At 34.1% G+C, this 21,375-nt stretch overlaps 1 protein-coding gene across 1 annotated transcript; it reads left to right on the top strand.

The window, feature by feature from the left end:
• Window positions 1-2,647: 2,647 nt before the first annotated feature.
• On the top strand, window positions 2,648-5,351 carry LOC131165839 (protein phosphatase 2C 37-like). Its single transcript, XM_058123950.1, has 4 exons — window positions 2,648-3,764; window positions 3,876-4,184; window positions 4,523-4,628; window positions 4,729-5,351. The coding sequence occupies exons 1-4, from the start codon at window positions 3,318-3,320 to the stop codon at window positions 5,067-5,069; spliced, it is 1,203 nt and encodes a 400-aa protein (XP_057979933.1). The 5' UTR covers window positions 2,648-3,317; the 3' UTR covers window positions 5,070-5,351.
• The last annotated feature ends 16,024 nt before the right edge of the window (window positions 5,352-21,375 follow it).

Here is a 21,375-nt window from a genome sequence, read left to right as displayed (position 1 = left end):
GAGGGCGCCCCCTGCCGGGCCCTAGTAGGGTCGTTAACGGAGAGTTAGGTCCGTTACTGACTTCCTCTCTCTGTCACCATCACGTGGCGCTTCTGTTTGTTCCGTCACCTCACGGGGCTCATGCAACGGTGCGTGCCAGCCCACTCCCTCAACGTGTCGGCCTCTCAGTGGCACACCTGCTGCTAGTAGGTTCCACATCTCTTCCAATTCTACTACTGTTATCTACCTCCTCCTCGTCGTCCTTCCCCGTATACTGATGGCGATGGGGATTGGCGCACGTGTCCTGCTTTTGTCCCTTTCCTCCCTTTCTGTCATACACCACTCACTTATTTATATTTTATATATATATGCACTAGCATTATTTTCATCGCAATTTTAAATGTATAATTTCTATATTGAATATTAAAATTTATTTATCACCAATTTTTTATCATTCACATTGTCTATATTTTTGACATTAATTATTTTACAGAAAGTTTTACATCGACTAATTTCTATATTAGAATTCAAAATAATACAGCAATAAACAATGGAAAAAAAAAAAAAAAGAATGTAATATACCATGCTTTGTGTGTTAATATTTTAAAAATTAATTTTAAGACAACAAAAAAATATAGTATGGGAAAAATAAATATTTCCCTATATAAAAAATTGGACAGAGTAATTTACAAAAATTTGAATTTTATGATAGATTTTTATACTTTGTATTTTTCCTCTTTATAAATCTTTTATTACTAAAAAATGATTTAATTTCCCAAAATATTTTTTTAGAAAATATAATCTTATTTTTATTTCTTAAGTTTTACATAGAATTTAGAAATTTTTTTAAAAAAAATTTCTTTGATTTGTTAGAAAAAAATTTTAAAAAATGAAAAGAATGCATGTTTTTTTTAATAAAAATTAAATTAAAGAGGAAAATAGGTGAACTATTGAAAAAATAAATCAAACATAAATAAAATTCTAAAAAAAAAAAATACTGCTCATGAATTGACGAATAACTCTCTAAAAAGATAGTACGTATGAAAAGGTAAACAAAGTATTTATTATTGTAGTTTTTTCTTCTCCAAAATCTTTTATTGTCAAAAGCTAATACCAAAAAAGGGGAACACACAAATTTCGTGTTTTAAAGCAATAATTAATAAAGGGGCATACGTATAAATATTATGAAATATTGATGTTTTTCTTTTAAAAAAAATGTCAACTATTTTGTCCTAAGTAGTGTTTAAAAGTATGAATTTCGAACCTTAAATTTAGATTTAGGTAAATTTAGACAAATTTTAATATAATTTTATACATCATTTTATCGAAATTCAATACAACTCCAACTTCAAGCACAGTAGGGGTGGGCAAGTAAAATTAAAAATCAAACCAAACTAAAAAATCAAATCAAATCAAACAGCAAAATGGTCTAAAAAATTGATAATTATTCGATCCAATTTTAATTTGGAGTATTGGACTTTTTCGATTATCGATTCAATTTCGACTCAACCTATCAACCATGACTCCTCAAATCGAACTAATATATTGAAAATGTATAAAAATATATTATATATAATTGAAATTAAAAGAACAATTGTATTGATCTAAGATTAATATTTAAATTTAATAATAAAATAAAGAAAACATTAAAATTATTAACTTTATTGATTATATGGAAGAATGAAATATTAATTTGTAGTGTATTAAAATTTTTAATTAGATTTTACGATTTAGTTTGGTCTATCATTGGATATTTGTCTAAAAATTGACCAATTGAATTTCAATTAATCGTTCGAAATAATTTGATGTCGGTTCATATTTTTAACAAATCGAAACTTTGTTTCAATTAATGGCTCTGGAGTATGGTTTGTTTAATCTAAATATGGTCAATCCTATAATGCATGGTGTAACGGTCTTAGGCCAAACTCCGATAAGATGTTGTAGGCTTTGGGCAATTAGCTTGATGAATTTGTCTTATAAAAAACACCTTATATAATCGAAGTCCAAACCATCCTTATAAGCCTAAGATCCACTTAATACTCATATGATGTGGGACGACTTCTTCCATCCAATTTTTATACCTTGGTCAAAGTGGTCTTTACCTTTATGTAGGGTCCACCCACATGATAGTATCCCTAAAATGTTTCTGATACCAAATGTAACAGTCTTGGGGACAACTCTGATGAGATATTGTCCATTTTGATCTCTTAATCTCACAGATTTATCGTATAAAAGACTTTTTAAATATTAAAAATTAAATTATCTTTATAAGTTTAAAATCCCTATAATATACATTTGATGTGAAACCATGATACAAAATCATAACTAAAATATACAATTTCTTTTAACTAATTATAATAAAATAATAAAACAATTTATTAATGTAATTAAAATTGAGGTATGGAGTTTGGACGGCAATTTTAAATTTAATTTACCGGAAGAGGGAGTGCAGTAGGCGTGCCGCTTCAGCTCCACGTCACTAAGGACACGTGTCCTTTAGTTCACTGACCAAAAATCAGATATTCCCCCAAGCCAATCGATGTTGAAGTGTGAGCCCACATGTGTCTTTATCACCTCTCTGCTTTCCATAGGGTCTCGTTACGTAGACGCTTTCACTGCCCAACCGGAACACCCCCGAAATAAAAGAGACATCATTACTGACGAATCCAAGGAGCGTTTCGCCCACGCTCCACTCCTAGAGCGTTGTTACCTTCACGCGTAGATCGAGCGTGTCAACGCTATATTGTGCCGAATCTCCTATTCTGCGATCCCGCCACGTGTAGACATCCTCCCGCAACAATATTAAATAAAAGGAAGGGAAAAAAGCGAATAACAGAGGAAGTCCTCGCAGGACCACATGCGTGTCAGAAAAGGAAGGTTGTTTCGGCTACTCGTGTTCAAATGCGATTGGTTCAAGTACGCCGGTCTGAGAAGGCTTTACACGTGGTAGGCTCAGGGCAGGAGAGAGAATCGCCTCTGATCAGATGGACGGTGGCGATTAGCTTCTTCCTATTCAGAGTTTCTACGTCATACCAACTGTACATGTCGGATCCTGCCCCTGACGGTGACTGGCAGCTGCCCGTAACGAGCTGGTGAATTTGGGCAGGTGGGGGTATTCCCTCCCCTGTAGAAAAAGCTTCCGCTGAACCCATTTTAATGGCGTCCTGAAGTCCTTCGCCTGAAATCTCTTGTTTCAGAGTTTTTCTCTTGTTTTGGGTTCTGGACTTCTAAGTCTAGTTTTAGAACTCAACCAAAGAAAGCCGATTTGGGAGCTGCTTCGGATAAAAATTTTAGCGTGGAAATTAAATAGCTGAAGAATTAGTTGAGTTATTCCGGGAATGGCAGGGATGTGTTTTGGAGTTGTTGGAGAGGCTGAGACGCCGGCGAAGATTAAGCCGAGCACGCGAACGGCGAGGCGGAAGAGATTGGAGATTCGGCAGTTGAAGTTTGTCGCTGACGTTGATATTGGCCGGAAACGTGCCAAGCTCGAGACTTGTCCCCCGTCTCCGCCGCCGCGCCAGTGCGAGAACGCCGTTGAGAATTGTGATGTGAAGGAACATGAGTTTGAAGAGGACAGCGGAGAAACGAAGAAATTGAATCAGCCAGAGGCTATGAAGGTGTTTGAGAATGATCAGATTGTAGAAGACTACCCCAAGTTCGGTATGACGTCGGTTTGCGGCAGAAGAAGAGACATGGAGGACGCCGTGGCGATTCACTTGTCGTTATGCACTCGAGAAAGAGATTCACACTTCTTCGGCGTTTATGATGGCCATGGCTGCTCTCATGTAATTGTTCATAATACCCACTGATTATTAGTTCTTTACTTCAGATTTCACTATATATAGGGCTCTCTGATATTGATGTTGATCGATTTCGTTGTGATTTTATCTTCGCAGGTTTCTCTAAAATGCAAGGAACGGTTACACGAGATAGTGAGAGAGGAGCTTAACGATGATGAGGCGCAGTGGGTAGGTGCGATGGAACGGAGTTTCCTTCGCATGGACAAGGAAGTGCAGGAGTGGTCTAACAGCGCAACTACTTCTGATTGCCGGTGCGAGCTGCAGACGCCACAGTGCGACGCCGTTGGATCTACGGCGGTGGTTGCGATTGTAACTCCACGCAAGATCGTCGTCTCCAACTGCGGCGATTCTCGCGCCGTGCTCTGCCGAAACGGTGTCGCAGTACCCCTCTCCTCCGATCATAAGGTGAGATTTCTCAGAACCGATTAAGGGACATAATATAGTATTGATTTCGCCGCGACATCCAAAGCTCATGCGGCGTGATGTCGCCGGAGTTTCTTTGTTCCAAGGCGCGTTGTTCCACGCTCCAATCACTTGATTTGGAAATGGAATTTTTTTTTTTTATTTCGCTAGGAATAGATGCTAGTTGAGCATGTAGGGACTCCCACGCGTTTGCTTTCAAAAGAATGTCAATGGCGTTCACATGACCTGATAACATGCGCCTGCAATTACAATAGAAATTCTCCCATAATCTTTGGCATGCCGTTGACTCGATTTGTTCTTTTTTTTTTGAATTTGTACAGCCTGATCGACCGGATGAACTGCACCGGATCCAAGCCGCCGGTGGCCGCGTAATATACTGGGACGGCCCTAGGGTTCTGGGAGTCCTGGCAATGTCCAGAGCAATAGGTAAGCGCACAATCGCAAACCAGTCCAAGCCATATCCCTCGGCGCACGATAGCGAACAGAAGACCTCATTCTTTTATGTGTTACTCTGTCTCTCTTTCAGGCGACGACTACTTGAAGCCGTACGTGACTGCACTGCCGGAGGTGACGGTAACTGATCGGACGACAGAGGACGAGTGCCTGATTCTGGCTAGCGACGGGCTGTGGGACGTGGTGGACAACGACACGGCGTGCGGGGTGGTGCGCATGTGCCTGCGGGCGCAAAGGGCGTCGCCTCCGCCGTCGCCGCCACAGGGGAACGGCGGCCTGGGCGAGGCCGCCGAGTGCTCCGATAAAGCGTGCTCGGACGCCGCGATTCTGCTGACAAAGTTAGCGCTGGCCAGGCACAGCTCGGACAATGTCAGCGTGGTCGTCGTGGATTTGAGAAGAAATGTAGATCTATAGCCATATTAAGAGGAGAGGAGCTCCGATCGCCTGCCGCTGTTCATCATCTTCCCCAGTTTAATTTTTATTGGATTTATTTTTTATGAAGAAATATATATATATATATATATAATTATTATTGTTATTAAATTGAGCTTATTTTATATAGGGCTTTTAATGAGGCACCTGAAACGAAATGTGTCCTCTTAGTGAGTCGGTACATTCTGCGCAAAATGTGCAGAAGCTTATGAATTATACATGTTAATGCTTTTGAGGTATAATAATATGGGAACTTCAATGTAACAATGTTGTAAGATTTATCTTTGCATTTTTCCCCTCTATCCCCTAATTGAAAATTTGTGAAAAACTTGCCTTCTACTTTTTTGTCTTTTTTCTTTTGTGTTATTTAGCATTATTTGGTCTTGTCTCCAGCCTCATTATATTTGATCAACCTAGTAACATTGGTTGCCAATGTTTTGTGTAATCTTTCAGTATTTGCTTAACATTTTTATTGGAATGAAAAAAATAATATAGGCGACATCACTTTTTTTAAGATCTTAATTTTACGGTAAATCAAATAAAAATCTCATTTGTAGAAAAATTAAAGTAATTGAAATACTATTTAATCAAGATCAAAGAAAAAAAACATAAAGAACAAGAAGTCCAAGAAGAAGACATTAGTTCGGTAGCCATTCTATTTTCTCATTTCAAGATTGCAGCCATATATCGATGTATATAACATTTAGGTTTTAACTTAAAGCTATTATCCAGTATAGGTAGTCTCATATTACCTAATTATAATTAGCCAATAAGAAATTAAGCTAACAAATAAAATCAATTCTAAGCTTGGTTTACGCATCTCTTAAATCAAGCTTGTTCATGGATACCATGCCTAGCATCTTCTTCAACCTTAAGAATAGTTCTAACTTCAATGGTTTCATGAGCAAATCTGCCACCTGATAAAATTTAAGGACAATCTCTTTGTTCTTCACTCGCTCCCTGATGTAGTGAAATGAGATATCAATGTGTTTATTTTTTTCATAAAAAAAATTAATTTTTAAATAAAGTAATCACTGATTGATTATCACAAAAAATCTTTGTTGGTTCTTCTTGCCTATGCTACAAAAAATCAAACATCCATCTCAATCAAATTGTATGTATTGTAGTTATTGACGCAACATTATCTTCCGCCACTGCGATAGATAAAGCAATCGCATGTTGCTTTTTAGATGGCCAAGAAAAAATCTCAGAACCAAAACAGAACACATAGCTTGAAGTACTCTTTCGTGGTTCTACATCCCCAACCCAGTCATTGTCTGTGTATCCAACAAGATTCAAACTTCCTTTCATGTAACAAAGGATACACTTTTCTTCTTGCAAGTGAGGCTGATAAGGAAACTCCATAAACCTACTAATCATGCCAACACAAAACTTATTGTCTAGTCTAGTTGTAGTTAAATATCTCAAACTTCCAAAAATCTGGTTAAAATATGTAATATTCACACAGTTGCCGCTCCCAATTTTCCTAACTTCAATTTTTCTTCAAAAAAAAGTCAATATTGGCTTGCAATTATCCATTTTGAATTATTTTTTTAAATATCACCAGCATTTTTTTTCGAGAAATAAATATCTCATCATCTATCTGAGTAACTTCAATGCCTAAAAAATATGACATTAAACTCATATCAATCATATCAAAATATTTTATCATAACCTCCTTGAAACCTAAAATTAATTGATCAGAATAGTTCTTAGTAAAAATCAAATCATCTACATATAAACATACTATAATCACACCACCCTAGGAATTAATTTTCACATACAAAGTGTGTTCATGTGGACATCTCTAAAATCCATGTGAAAGAAAATAAGAATCAATATGTGCATAACAAGCGCTCTAGGAGTTTGCTTTAACTCATACAATGCTCTTTTCAATTTATAAACCTTATTTTCTTCACCCTTTTTGACATAACCTTTAGTTGATCAACATAAACCTCTTCTTCCAAATAACCATTCAAAAGAGCAAATTTAACATTGTTGACCTAATTAGACTTTTTAATCTTGTTTTGATGATAACAAATGAAGGATATTTTAACATGTGTTGTTGAGTGACTTTATTTCAGGATTAAGTAAAACTACACTCATGTTTGTCATGGAAGCAAGTTGGAAATCAAAGTCAATCAAGTGAAAGCTACTCAGAGTATTGAAGTAATAAAAGACAAATGAAAAGCTTAAAGGCTAAGTGGGACTTGAAGTCAAGCTGAATCCAAAGAGACTTGAAGACTTAGTGCTCAATGAGTTCATGTTTAGAAAGACATTTGTAAGTACTTCAATTCAATACTATTTAGAAATATGAAGCTCTTTAGGATGCAAAGACTTCGAGACCAGTTCTTAAAATATATATATATATATATATATATATATATATATATATATATATATATATCCTTGAAAATGATTTTGAAAAGTTAAAATTGAGTCTTTCAAATAAACTAGAGTTTAAAAATAAAAAAATGAAAATATTTTGAAAAAGAATGGACTGGTCAGCCAACTGACAAATATAAAGACTGAATAAATCTATCCAGCCGACTGACATTTTTGAACTAAGTTTAGTCAGCCGACTGACTATTTATTAGAATACATTTTTGGACAAACATAATACTGTCAACTGCATGTTCAACCGATTGACCTGCACAAAAATGACCCAGTCGAGTGAGTTAGTTGACTGACTCCACAGAGATTTTGAAATTCGAACTTAACGGGAAGATTTTCAAAGTTAATTCTAGGATTTCAAATCTTTTGCAAAGTTGACCAAATACTCCAAGTCAACTTAGTAAATAAGGAAACTCTTTCACAAAAAAATCTATAAATACCTCTTTAGATTCATGAATCATATTGCTCAAGCATGACAAGCATCCTACGTTCATACTCTTTAAAAGTCCATGCTTGCTTATATCCTTGTTGGGAGGACTCTACAAAATTACTAATTGATCAAAAGCCTCAATTCTAATTTGCAACTCAGTTTTCTCTATCTATAAGAAAAAACCTTTGGAGACATATAAATCTTAAGTTTTGTATTTTTTATTTAGTATTTGCTTTGAAGTATATTAAGTGTTCTAATTTGTACAAATTTGCTCTGTTTTGAGAGTGTTCTTGTACACAAATTCTTATTTCCATTTAATAGTTCTTTGACGATTCAACATTGATTTGGATCGTTGGACTAAGTGTGGGCTGTCGCTTGGAGAGTTTTCTCTTCCTGAAAAAGAGGTTATTTGTAACGATTTTGTTCCACCCGGAAAGGAACAGGTACAGTGGAATCCTTAAGTGGTTATTAGCCTAAGGCGAGGATGTGACAATCCGATTAAAATGAAATTTGAATAATTAAGAGGGAGAGAAATAGAAATGGAAACAGCAGGGGTTCGTCGACGAATACAGGGATTCGTCGACGAGAAGATACCGAGAAAGAGGTTTTGAGCCGACTAAATTTCGTTGACGAAATTTTTGAAAGACTCGTCGACAAATGACATGGCTCGTCGATGAATCCTCTGCTCTATATATATGAAAAATCCGATTTTTAAGCTTCGTCTCCACTCTCTCTCTCCCCTTCGGCTCTCTCTCTCTCTCTCTTCGTTTTTGGGCCATTTTTACGCCGGATCAACGATCTGAAGTCACCACAATGCTTCTGGGGAAGTTCTCTCCAAATCTGTCGGAGCGAATCACTGGTGAAAGCTAGTTGGAAATCATCCCTAAGTTGAGGTAAGACTTTTTAAATCAAATTAGACTTTATGGTAGTTATAGGAAATAATGTACGCATGAAGATACTGATGTTTAATACTGGAAATTTTCAATTTCAGGGTATTTATTAGGAAATCCTACGAGGGTTAGGTTAGAATATTTTAGGGGCTTTCTCAGTAGCCAAGTAAGGGAATAAACTATAGCAATTATTTTCCATGCAAATTATTATTAATTATGAGTAAATTTATTTTCAGAAAAGTATATGCTACATTTGTATATCACAAATGAAATGTATGTTCAAAAAATACTGCCATTATGATTAAAATGTATATATATGTATGAGATGGCATAAATGATGATTTTAGAACATGAAGTATGACTTTAACGGCACATGTGTGGCATGAACATTATTTTTTTTATGTGAAGTGAATCATGATATGAATGATTTTATAAGTAAAGCATATTTTCAGGTATTTTGAAAAGACGTGTAATGTTATTTTGAGTTTGACAAATATATGATAAATGAGTTATTTTCATAATGTAAATACTTGAAACGATTCTGGCGCGAGGCCATATTTACGTTATCGGCACGAGGCCGTATTTACTATGATTTTGGAACGATGTCGTATTTACTATGATTTCGACACAATGCCGTATTTACTATGATTTTGGCACGAGGCCGTATTTACTATGATTTCGGCACGAAGCCATATGCATGATTTCGGCGCGAGGCCGTATTTATAAAATGTTTGGCACGAGGCCGTATTTATGAAATTATGTACTATATGTTATCAGAACCCGGATGTTAGTTTAGTTCAGTTCAGGAGCTCGGTACTGAACTATACGTGTAGATCAAATATCTACGTTAGATTAGTGCTAACCATCCCACGAGGGGATAGGAGATGGATAGTCGATGTGGCTTTCAGTAGAGTGTGGACGTCCACTTGGCAGTCCGAACCAGGGTGTGGCGGGTCCATCGTACTTACAGACATATTTGACTCGGCAGTGGTCGACCAGCCATTGTCAAGTCCCGCCTTCGGGCTGCATAACCCGTCATGGGAGTAATACATGACTCCAACTAGCTATTCATCCTGGGTATATTTTCAGTACTATTCAGTTATAACAGATGTTTTATGTATGATATGACTTATTAGAAGATATGAAAGCATGTGAATATTCAGTATGATAAAGTGAATTTTTATGAAAATATGAAATGCACTGTATATGTATAAATGCCTTAAATGTTCATGTTGCCACACAAATGTATTTAGTTTATTTTCCCTTACTGAGAAGTGTCTTACCCCCAAACTTAATTAATTTTTCAGGAGTCCCTGAGAGATCGGCGGGTCAAGGCCGCCGTTGAGCTAGTGAGATTACCCTGTGAGGAGGGTAAGATTTTGTAATAGGGTCGGGGTTATTTTGTGTTTGACCCTAGAGATATTTTTATGTATAAGAGGATGTACAGAAGTATAGTTTTATAATGTTATAGAAAGCTCTGGTATTATGCTTTATGGATGAATGTTTGGATTTTATGTTTACTGCTGCGTAGATTTCCTCTGTGTTTGACAGGTGTCCCCGTTACCCACGGGTTCAGGTTGACTTTTCCATTTATTATGTTATATTTCTTATTTAGGAAATTGAGGACGCTACAGAGGATATAGGCTGGGGATAAGCCAAACCTCGTAAAAACATCGGTATCACTCTCTTTCCCTTATTCTCTTTAAATTCCAGAAAAAATATAAACTGTGTGGATGTTGTAATTCTCTCAATCATAAAAACAACGTGTATTAGAAATTAAATAAACCAAAACTTAATTTCTTGTTGGGCTTGCGGAAACCAAAAGGGAGTACGTTGGTTAATTAATACTTTACGAAAACCGTAAGGGAGTTCGTTGATTGGTTAGCAACGCAAAACCTATTAACTAAATGTTTATTTGAATTCTGATTTTGGAAAGAATGATTGGATGTTATTTTCATTATCAATTGAAAGACCAACTACATTCTCTACAGGACTTACAAATTCATTTACACAGGGCTGCAAACAATCAAGCTGAATATTGCCAAAAGAATTGCAAAGCATATATTGATTGGTTACTTATATTGTGGTTGATTGGTTTGAGTAGTTGATTGATTATTTATTTGTGTTGTGGTTGTGGATTGAATTAAAGACTTGAGCATTTGTGTGATTGCTAAAAGAAGTCAAAAAGTCTTTGAAAGAATTATAAAAGGTTAAGAATTCATAAAAAGATTTAAAATAAATTTTAATAACCCAATTCACCCCTCATCTTGGGGCTACACCTTAGTTTTCAAACATCCATTTGAAAAAATTTCCATGAATTTTGTGCAACCAATGAAATAATCATACAAACAGTATCAAGTCGAGCAACAGGCGCAAAAACCTCAAAATAATCAATGCTTGATTTCTTCTTATATCCCTTCACTAACAATCCTGCCTTGTAGCAATCCACCTCGCCATTCAGCTTGTACTTCACCTTAAAAACCCACCTGATTCCAATGGATTTTACTCCTTCGAGAAGTGTGGTAAGCTCCCAAGTCTGACTTTTTCTCAATGACATGAATTTCTTCATCTATTGCTCGAATCCAATGATCCTCCTAGACACCTCACCATATGAAACATGGTCATAATATGCAAATAACGTAAAATTAACAATATCTTCATTCAATAAATTAATATCATTATTAACAAAATAATCCTACAAGCGCATTGGCAGAACACACTGTCTCTGAGGTTGCTGAGATGACTCTGCATGTATAGGAATCCTAACTAATGAAGATGAATCAATAAGAGGCCACTCAAATTGATCTGCAAGTTCCTCAAGAATGGTAACTAGTGGTTCCGCCTTCTTCCGAGACTAATTCCATGTAGCCTGCTCATCAAAAGTGACGTCCCGACTTACAACTGTCTTCCTCGTCTTAGGATTGTACAATTTGTAACCTTTCATTGCTATACTATAGCTAACAAAAATATATTTTTCACCTCTATCGACCAACTTCTTCCGAATAGCATCTGGAACATGTGCATAGGCTACACAAACAAATACTCATAAATGATGAATATTTGGTTTGTATCCACTCCAAGCTTCTTACGAGGTCTTTCCATAAACGCTTCTTGTCGCACTTCCGTTCAAAATATAAACAACACAAGAAAAGATTTTTGCCCAAAAATTTTTAGGCAAATTTTTAGATCTCAACATGCATCGAACCATATCCATAATAGTCATATTTTTCCTCTCTGCCATACCATTTTGCTAGAGAGTGTATCTAGCTGTTAGTTTTTTTTTTTTTTTTACCTCTATCAAATCTCAAAATTTTTATTTTATTTTTTGTCTACTTCTCAACATAAGTCTTAAAATACTTAAAAATATCATAGGCTTCAAATTTTTACTTAAAAAAATAAACCTAGGTTTTCCGACTAAAATCATCAATGAAAGTAATAAAATACATGTTATTACCCATTGATGCTTCTTCAATTGAACCATATAAATCTAAATGAATCAACTCCAATGGTTGCCTCATCCTCCATGATTTTCCTTTGAGAAAAGGTTTTCTGAATTTCTTCCTAGTAACACAGGTCTTGCATACCCTCTTAGGAAAATCGATGTGTTGGGTAACCCATAAACCATATTCTTGCGAACAAGAAATCCTAGACTTCCAAAATTCGCATGCCCAAGACGCATGTATCATAACCAATCATCTTCAATAGTCACATAACTATAGCAAGGAGCACATCCATAAATAATTTTCAAAGGAAATAGGCGGTTGGGAGCCATATTTACCTTTGCAATCACAACTCCTTTCTGGTCATCATTAATAGTGTGGACTCCATTATGGATCTGCATGTCATATCCTTTTTTTTGACATTTGTCTCACACTTAATAATTTTTTGCATAGGCATGAGACATAAAATATATCAGAAATAAAATTGCGCAATCCAAAAAATTTCATTTATAAGTAACTAGTATAATGGAGTTGTTGTCGAATTTCACCTCAAAACGAAACGACTCATCCAAGTCTAATAAAATTTCTTTGTCACCACACATGTGATTACTACAACCTGTATTAAGATACCAATGATCAGTGTGATCATGCTCGGTCTCCAAACATGCCACTATAGTAATCTCTAATTTTCCTTCATAATTTTCAACAATTTTGGCTCGATAATCAGCCTTGTTATTCTGTCACGGGAACCGACACTCACTTTTATAATGCCTGAATTTTTGACAATTGAAGCACAAGACCTCGAATTGATCTCGCTTCTATTGCCCTCTTCCAGAACTTGATTCAATTTTTTTTCTTACCCCTATTACATGAATTTTGACTTCCCTAATTTGATTCAGCTTGCTTCCGAGGTTCATCCCTTTGATTGCTAATATTCAACTATGTAGGACTTCTTCAACACTAATATTGTAACGACCTGGAAAAATATTGATATTCAAATATTAAAGAGAGAGGAAAATAGATACAGAAACAGAAGGAGGCCGTAGACTTCGTCGACGAGTGGTTAAGAAATTTCGTCGACGAGAAAATATCGAGAGGGGTTCTAAGGCAGGCTGAATTTCATCGACGAATACAGGGCCTCGTCGATGAAATTTGTGAAGGACTCGTCAATGAAATCCCCTGTTATATATATATATATACGAGAATTCGAGAATAAATTCATTTTTAAGAAGTCTCTCTCTCTCTCTCTCCTCTCTCTCCCTACGACTTTCTCTCCCTTCTCTCTTCGGTTCCGGCCCCACCAGTCGCCGGATCGACGATTCGAGGCTACCACGACGCTCTTGGTGGAATTCCCTACAAGTTTGCCAGAGCGGATCGTTGAGAAAACGAAATTGAATTTCATCCCAAATTTTGGGTAAGGTCTTTTATTGAATTTTTGGTTTTATGGTAGTTATAAGAAATGACGTAGGCGGAAAAATAATAATATTTTGTTCTGGGATATTGTGTTTTCAGGATGTTGATCTAGGAATCCTGCGGGCATAAAGCCAGATTTTTATAGGAGCTTTTCAAAGTTGAGGTAAGGGAAATATGTTATGTTAGGAGTTTTAATAGAGTTAATAGAGATTTTATAAGCATATTTTTATGTCAGTCTATTATACAGTTTTTATAGAAAATGAGCATAAATGTTTGTGTGGCCTAAGTAGACTTTCATGTGAAGAATGAATTTATACAATTGTTATGAAATATCATACTATACTAAATACAAAGATATAGATAGTATATACATTTGATATGGTTTTCCAGCATATGAGATTATACAGAGATAGATTTATATTCGCAGAGAAATGTACATGCATATACAGTTTTTATATGAATAGTTCAAGAAACAGATATATATATATATATATATATATATATATATATATATACACATATATACAGATACATGTATACAGTATTATTCATATCAGTATTTATACCACAGCTTTATACAGAATTTGTTATGCCATGTTTCCTATTACCGTAATATACAAACAGAAATACAGAGGTAGCATCAAGATGCTACAGATGCAGTATACAGTTTTACAGTATATATATATATATATAGTACATAAAGACAGTGTTACGGTAATTTTGGAAACATGATGAAAATAGTAAAAGAATATATATGTATATATGTATATAGTAATAGATCCCTGAGGAAAGGTACACAGACAGATACAAATTACAGAACACGGTACCGTTGCTAGATACAGATAGAGTGCAACCATATATCTTAGATAGTATGTGGGTACCGTCAGCTGTGCTCGGAGAGTATGCAGCTCCCCAGTACACTAGGTTGAGGGGGCCGATTTGACGAGGTAGTAGCCAGTCCCGAGCTTAGGAGAGGATGCAGTTTGGTCGGGCTGAAGTAGTGTAGAGTATGATGACTTATCTGGAGGGCCGACCAGATAGAGTCCCGCCTACGGGCATCACAACCCTGTCATGAGGGGTCAAATCATGACGTATAGAGTCCCAGGGATAAAAGCATAGTTATATATATATATATATATATATATATATATATATATATATATATATATATTTACAGTTTTACAGTATATGATGAGAATAGTATGATATATTATCAGTATGAAAAGTAGAAAATACAGACGATACAGTGTATTTTAAATTGAGAAGAAAGATATGTTTGAAAGATATGTTTTACTGATTGTTGCATTACAGTTCAGTTGCTATATTTTAAAGTACCTTTAACTTAGTTGTCACACACTAGTGATAGCATATTTCCATTTACTGAGCGTCGACTCACCCCATTACTCTAACATTTTTCAGGTGAGCCAGTGAGGCGAGCAGACCAGGCTCGCGAATAGAGTGTAGCTCAGATCACCCTGGTTGTAGGGTGAGTTTTTGGCAGAATTGTGTATGTTTTTGGGATAGATGATACTGGAGTGGCATTTTTGTATGGTCTGTATATTCTAGAATCTGGTATTGTACAGTTTATGTATAAATGGTTTTATGATTTGTGTTTCCGCTGTGTAGGAATGTTTATTGTATATAAAAAAATAAAAAAAATGAAAACAATGAAAAATGATAAGAATTTTGAGGTCGTTACAAATATGCAATTTCTCATTTAATCGCTGCTTATGTGTCTTTAAGGACACCAACAATTCTTCTAGCATCATGATGTTCAAATTCTTCAACTCTTCAATTGAGGTAACTATGTACCCCGTACCTAATCATGAGAGTTCAAAGAATTTTCTCTACAATCTGCACACCCTTCATCTCTTCGTCATAAGCTTTCATCTGATTTACGATAGTTAATGTCCACGAAAAATAATCGAAAATTTTTTCCGATTGTCTCTATTTGCAGACACACCTACTTAGTTCTTTCAACACCTTGATATGATCTCAACAAAGCATCACATGCTTGTTTTTCCGTTTTGGTGTGTGCAATGTTCTCAAAAATTGTCAAATCGATGGCCTAAAAAATATAGTGCTGGGCCTTGACTTTCTTCTATCTAAAAGTAACTAACTTCACTTTCTCTATTGTTGGTAAAGCTGCTTCGTCTTCTGATTCTCCATAACCTTGATCCACAATGTCCCAAATATTCTAGAAAAGAACACCTGCATCTGAATCTGCCAATATTCAAATTTTAATTTACCATCAGACAGTAGGTTCGTTGATTGAATCCCCCACCATCTCGGAATGCATGCTTTGATATCAATTGTTGATAAAAAAAAAAAAACAAAACTCAATGAAATATTATTTAATCAAGATCAAAGGAAAAAAAAAAAAAAACAAAGAATAAGAAGTCCAAGGAAGAAGACACAAACTTGGCAACCCTTCTATTCTCTCAATTCAAGATTGTGGCAGTCATATATCAGTGTATATATACCTAGATTTTAACCTAGGATAGTTATCCAGTGTAAGCAATCCTATATTACCCAATTGCAATAAGTCAATAAGAAATTAAATTAACAAATAAAACCAATTCTAATCTTAGTTTACGCCCAACATCATTTATGAAAATAATTCTTTGTTTGTTTAATTGTTTCTCCATCCTTCAGCCTATTCATTCCACACAATGTTTGTCGTGATCATAAATTACAAAAAAAATAAAAATAAAAATAACTAGTTTAATAAATAGTTTGCATCGTCCTTGTGTCATTATTTGTTGCAAAAGATATTAGTTTCATTGGGCTTTGATCAATTTAAATAATATTTTATCACCTTTTATATTTTGAAAAAATTTAGGGCAAAAGATACCCACCTTTCCTGAGATTTGTCAAAAAGACAGAAACCTCCCCTGAGGTTTCAAAAATACCAAACACCTTCTTTGATATTTGCCAAAAAGACATAAATCTCCTCTAAAAATAAAAATAAAAAAACTTGTCCTTTTTGCATAATCAAGGAGAGGTTTGTCTGTTTTTTATAAACCTAATGGAAATTTTTAAAACCTTAAGGGAGATTAATGTCTTCTTATCAAATCTTAAGAGAAGTTAGTGTCTTTTACCTCGAAATTTAACTTTGATTCAGTTTGAGATCTAGTAGTTTCACTAATTAATTTTATTTAATCTTAAGAACATTATTGGAATAAACGCGGAGTAGATATGGTATATTCTTCTTTCTTTTTTTTATTCTATTCTAATATTGACTGAAAACTTTTATCATTGTTTTATTCTTGTACTAATAGACGTCCACCACCGGAAGAGAATAATTACAAAATCTCTTTATAAAGTGAGAAGGATTTTATTCCATAGTTCAAAATTATATTGCAAAAAACGTATAGCTCCACAACTGCACGTAATATAAATATTCCAATTACCGTCCATTAAAATAAATCTCATTGATAGTGATGAATTAAATGTTAGTTTTATTTTTCTAATAAAATGATATAAGAAAATGCAGAGGACTCACGGGGGAGAGAGAGAGAGAGAGAGAGAAAGAGAGGGCAGGGGGGAAGTTGCAATAATAATAATAATAATATTAATATTAATTGTGGTTGGAATGCAGGGGGTCAACTGCTTTGGAATTCCTATTTGAGAGGCAAACGTGTAATTTTCAAAGAACAGTGACCAGTGAGTGAGATTATGCTTATCAAATTCCCAAAAAGCAACTTCTTTATTCGCTCCTGATTTTCAATCTTAATTAATGCCTAAGTCATCACATACTTTGGCCTGTAGCGTATTATTATTGGTCTCTTAATCCAAAAGCGGCTTAATTACTTTCTATGTGGAAAGAGTTTCTTTCTTCCTCAAAATGAAGAGCAGAATTCCTATTTAGAACTTAGTCCTAGTAAGTAGGATCGTCAATAACAATAAAATCAAGACTTAGTCTCACTAAGATTTATGTGATCATGGACATAATTTACACATAATTTATAAATAAAATTTTTGATACAAATTGAACCGATAAAACTATATATTTATAATTATTAAGTTTTGTTTTCACTTTCTTTTTAAGAAGTTTCCTAATTAAACTATTGAATTTTTTTTTTTTTTAAAAAAGATACTATATCAAAAAGGAATGAATAAGTAAATACACAAATACTCGATTTATTTTTGAAAGACAAACATATAATATGTGAACTTTCTCAATAATCCAGGTATAAAGTCTTGTTATGAGCTTGATTATAGACCAAAAAAAAAAAAATCTTATCATATTTATTTTTTTAGTTGGATACGAAAAAATATATTATACATTTACAAAATGTAAAATAAATAAAAATATTTTGAATTTTTTGAACCTTGAAAATAAATATACTAGACATGTACAAAATAAAATGTTTGATCAACCAAATTCAAATCGAGATTGCACTGTTCAAGTTACACAAACGTAAGCTCAACCCAAACAATTTTTTTTTTGTAAAAAGTGTACGATAACACCGCAAAAACTAAAAAGATAAAAAGTAGGGACAAACAAAAAAGAAAAGCAACCTAAAGAATTTGAAAGAGAGGATAAAGGTGGGGAGGAGGGGGAAGGAAGAAAGTGAAGGGATTATGTGTCTTTGGATTTGGTCGTGGTGATGCTCTACAGCCTGCAGGTGCATTTGTTTCAGTGACATGATTAGATTAAGCGCACTTAGTTTATGCTTACTATAATGAAAGTATGCCCATATGATAGGCCAATAAGGAAGGCCTTGGTCCCCATATTTACATAGCAAAAGACTGGCATATCCCTCCCATTGAGCTACATTAAGCTATCTCTCGCCTTTTCTTCTCTTGTTATATTGTTCTTTTCATTAATTTTGTGTTTGGGAATTAAAAGGTTTGAACTTTAGACTTTTTTTTTTTTTTTGTAAATTTGAAGAAAATGAAGCAAGAAATTGTCATAAACTTTTTTCAAATCTAATATTTGAAATTCATGCTCCCAAACACAAGTTAGGAGTATATTCATGTTTTGAGAAATTATGGTATCTTCCACAAATGACTACCCAAATACTTAGTGCGACAGCTATCATAACTAGCTCAATCCAATACTATATATCACCATTAAATCAAACTCAACATATAACAACTTGACATGGCGTAAAACATAAAGAAGAGTAGTTTAATTAATTAATTAAATTAAAATAGCAAAAATTTCCCTTAATATTTAATTTATGAGATAATTATAAATATCTGTTTTTTTTTTTTTTTGCCAAAAATGTTGGATGATGAGTGTGTTATACTCTTGATCAAAATATCTTGTGGAAAGGATGAAGGGCGTGGTTGGGTAATGGTGCACTTTACATGGAACGGGGTGGTGGGGGTCCGCACGGCAGCCCCGCGCCCAAGAGGGTTGTGACTTGTGAGTGGAGAAGATTGGAATGAGGTGGTCCGCTCATCTATCCCTCGCCCATCCCCATCTCTCTGCCCGAAACTAGATTTTGTTCATATTTGATTGGGATGCCCACCTTTAATATAGGTAAGGCAGCTTAAAAATATTTAAAAATCAATCAGATCCGAAAATTCAATTCGAACTAATCAAAGATTAGGTTTTATTTTGCTTTATACTTTTTTACGATTTTTAATTTTTGGTTTGATTTCGATTTTTATGTTCATAAACTAACGATTACCCAACCAATATATATGTATTTATTTATAATATATATGTATTTATTTATATCATACATTACTATATAATAATTTATATATTATATCTTAAAGTTACAAAATAGTATGTACTAAATATTTTTTTAAAGTGATTAATTTATATAAATAAAATGTGAATGCACATATAAAATCAAAATTCAAGTAAAATATCTATTTTTTCTTTGAAAAATTATACTGATTTAAAAATTAGTTCGAATCGGATAACCAACCAAACCATTGATTAACCGAAGGCCTCAGAATAATTTTGGTTCATAAAAACATCGAACCAAAACTTTCAATTTGATTTTTGAAGGTTCGATTCAGATAATCAAATTATAAACACCCCTAATTATAAGCATATGTTAGGGAAAAAAAATGTTTTTCCAAAGAAAAAAAAAAAACCTAGTGTCAGAGTCTTATATCATCGTATGCTCACATCATAATAATAGAAAAATTAGGACAAGTGAATAATCCTACTGTCATGTGATCCTGTAATGAATACGAGACCATATAGATTAGGATTGCTTCGATTGATACCATTATTAAAAATCATTTTTTTTTATACCAGCTGTAAGCTAAAGGGTTGCCATTATTAGAGAAAATCTCTTTTTAACAGATTCCCCATTTTAAAGAAAAAGCGGATAGAGTCTGCTTAAAATGACTGGTTTTTTATGAGGAAAAAAGAAAAGGTGAGGCTCAATGGAGAGAACTGAACCATACGCCATTGAAATTGAGAAGTTGATTTGAGTTGCACAATTACATTAGAGTTTCTGTATAAGTGATGTCATATAGAATAGGTTTTGTGTAGTGAACACAACAATACCTCACTTGATTTAGTATTGAGCTTGATACTAAATTTAGTGTGCTTTTATATGAATTTTAACGTAAAAATGAGAGAATGCATGCATGAAAAATGAATATGCATGGTAAAATGTTTGTAGGATTTAAATTTCCTTCATGGAGTTTGAAAAGAAGAAAATAATGTTTTATTATTTGGAAAAAGAGCAAACTTTCTAGTCGCCGCTATTTTGACGAGGAAGAAAGAGAAGATAAATGGTGTTTTAAGTAAAAAAAACATTTCAAAATATATAAGAATATATAGATAAAAGGATTAGAGGATGTGAATTGGGAACAAAGTCCGAATCCCACCCTCAAAAGAATGACTTTGTGTGAAAGCAAGTAAGGATCAAAGAAAGAGAAAGAAGTAGAAAAATATAATTATTTGTTAAAATTAGGTAATACTGAATTAGGGTTTACATATATTACTTTTGAAGTGATATTGTCCGAAAAAAAAAAAAAAAGCCATTTACAAATATCTCATCTATTCCATTTATAGTAGAATAAGGATTGCAAAGAGTTCAGTATAAAAACTTAAATCTAACATAAACCCTTCAATATATATATATATATATATCTAAAAAGTGAAACTCATAAAAGTTTATTTTAAACTAATATTTGTAATTATCCCCTCGACCGATGATGCAGTGAATCAACAATGAACGACTCATTTTCTCCCAAACACCTTCATGATCAATTATAGGTCAAGTACAAGCTTGAGTATGGAATAGATGCTCATTTCTTTCTATTGGCCAACTCTTCCATTACTCGAACTCTATTCAGCACAATGTTACATCATTTCGGGCACAATTTCAATATAAAGAAAACAAAAATAGAAGGAAAAAGATGAGGGTAAGGATAAGCAGCTTGCTAATTTTTGTTGGCATCCTTATCAAGAAACACTAGCTTCACTGTTGACACCTACATCCAATTTGGGGCCTATGGTGGCTAAAGGGTAAACCTAGAGTTGGATGCACCCTATGTGTGTTTATGATTAGGATGATAGCAGTGTATCCAAATTGTCCCACGGCTAATGTAAATAAATAGTGTTTAGGAACATGAATTTTAAGATTTTGAATTTAACATAATATAAATTTTGAACAAACTTAATATAATTTTATATCAAATTTTATTCAAATTTACACAAATTTAAATTTACGTGACTAACTCTTTGCAAACTCCGCTATAACATAAGGGATAAGACTGAAAACAAGTGAAAATGT

The sequence above is a fragment of the Malania oleifera genome, chromosome 10, assembly GCF_029873635.1.
Source record: "Malania oleifera isolate guangnan ecotype guangnan chromosome 10, ASM2987363v1, whole genome shotgun sequence".
NCBI classification, from domain to species: domain Eukaryota; kingdom Viridiplantae; phylum Streptophyta; class Magnoliopsida; order Santalales; family Ximeniaceae; genus Malania; species Malania oleifera.
The sequence above is the reverse complement of the archived record's forward strand: the minus strand, read 5'-3'. Positions and strand labels throughout refer to the sequence as shown.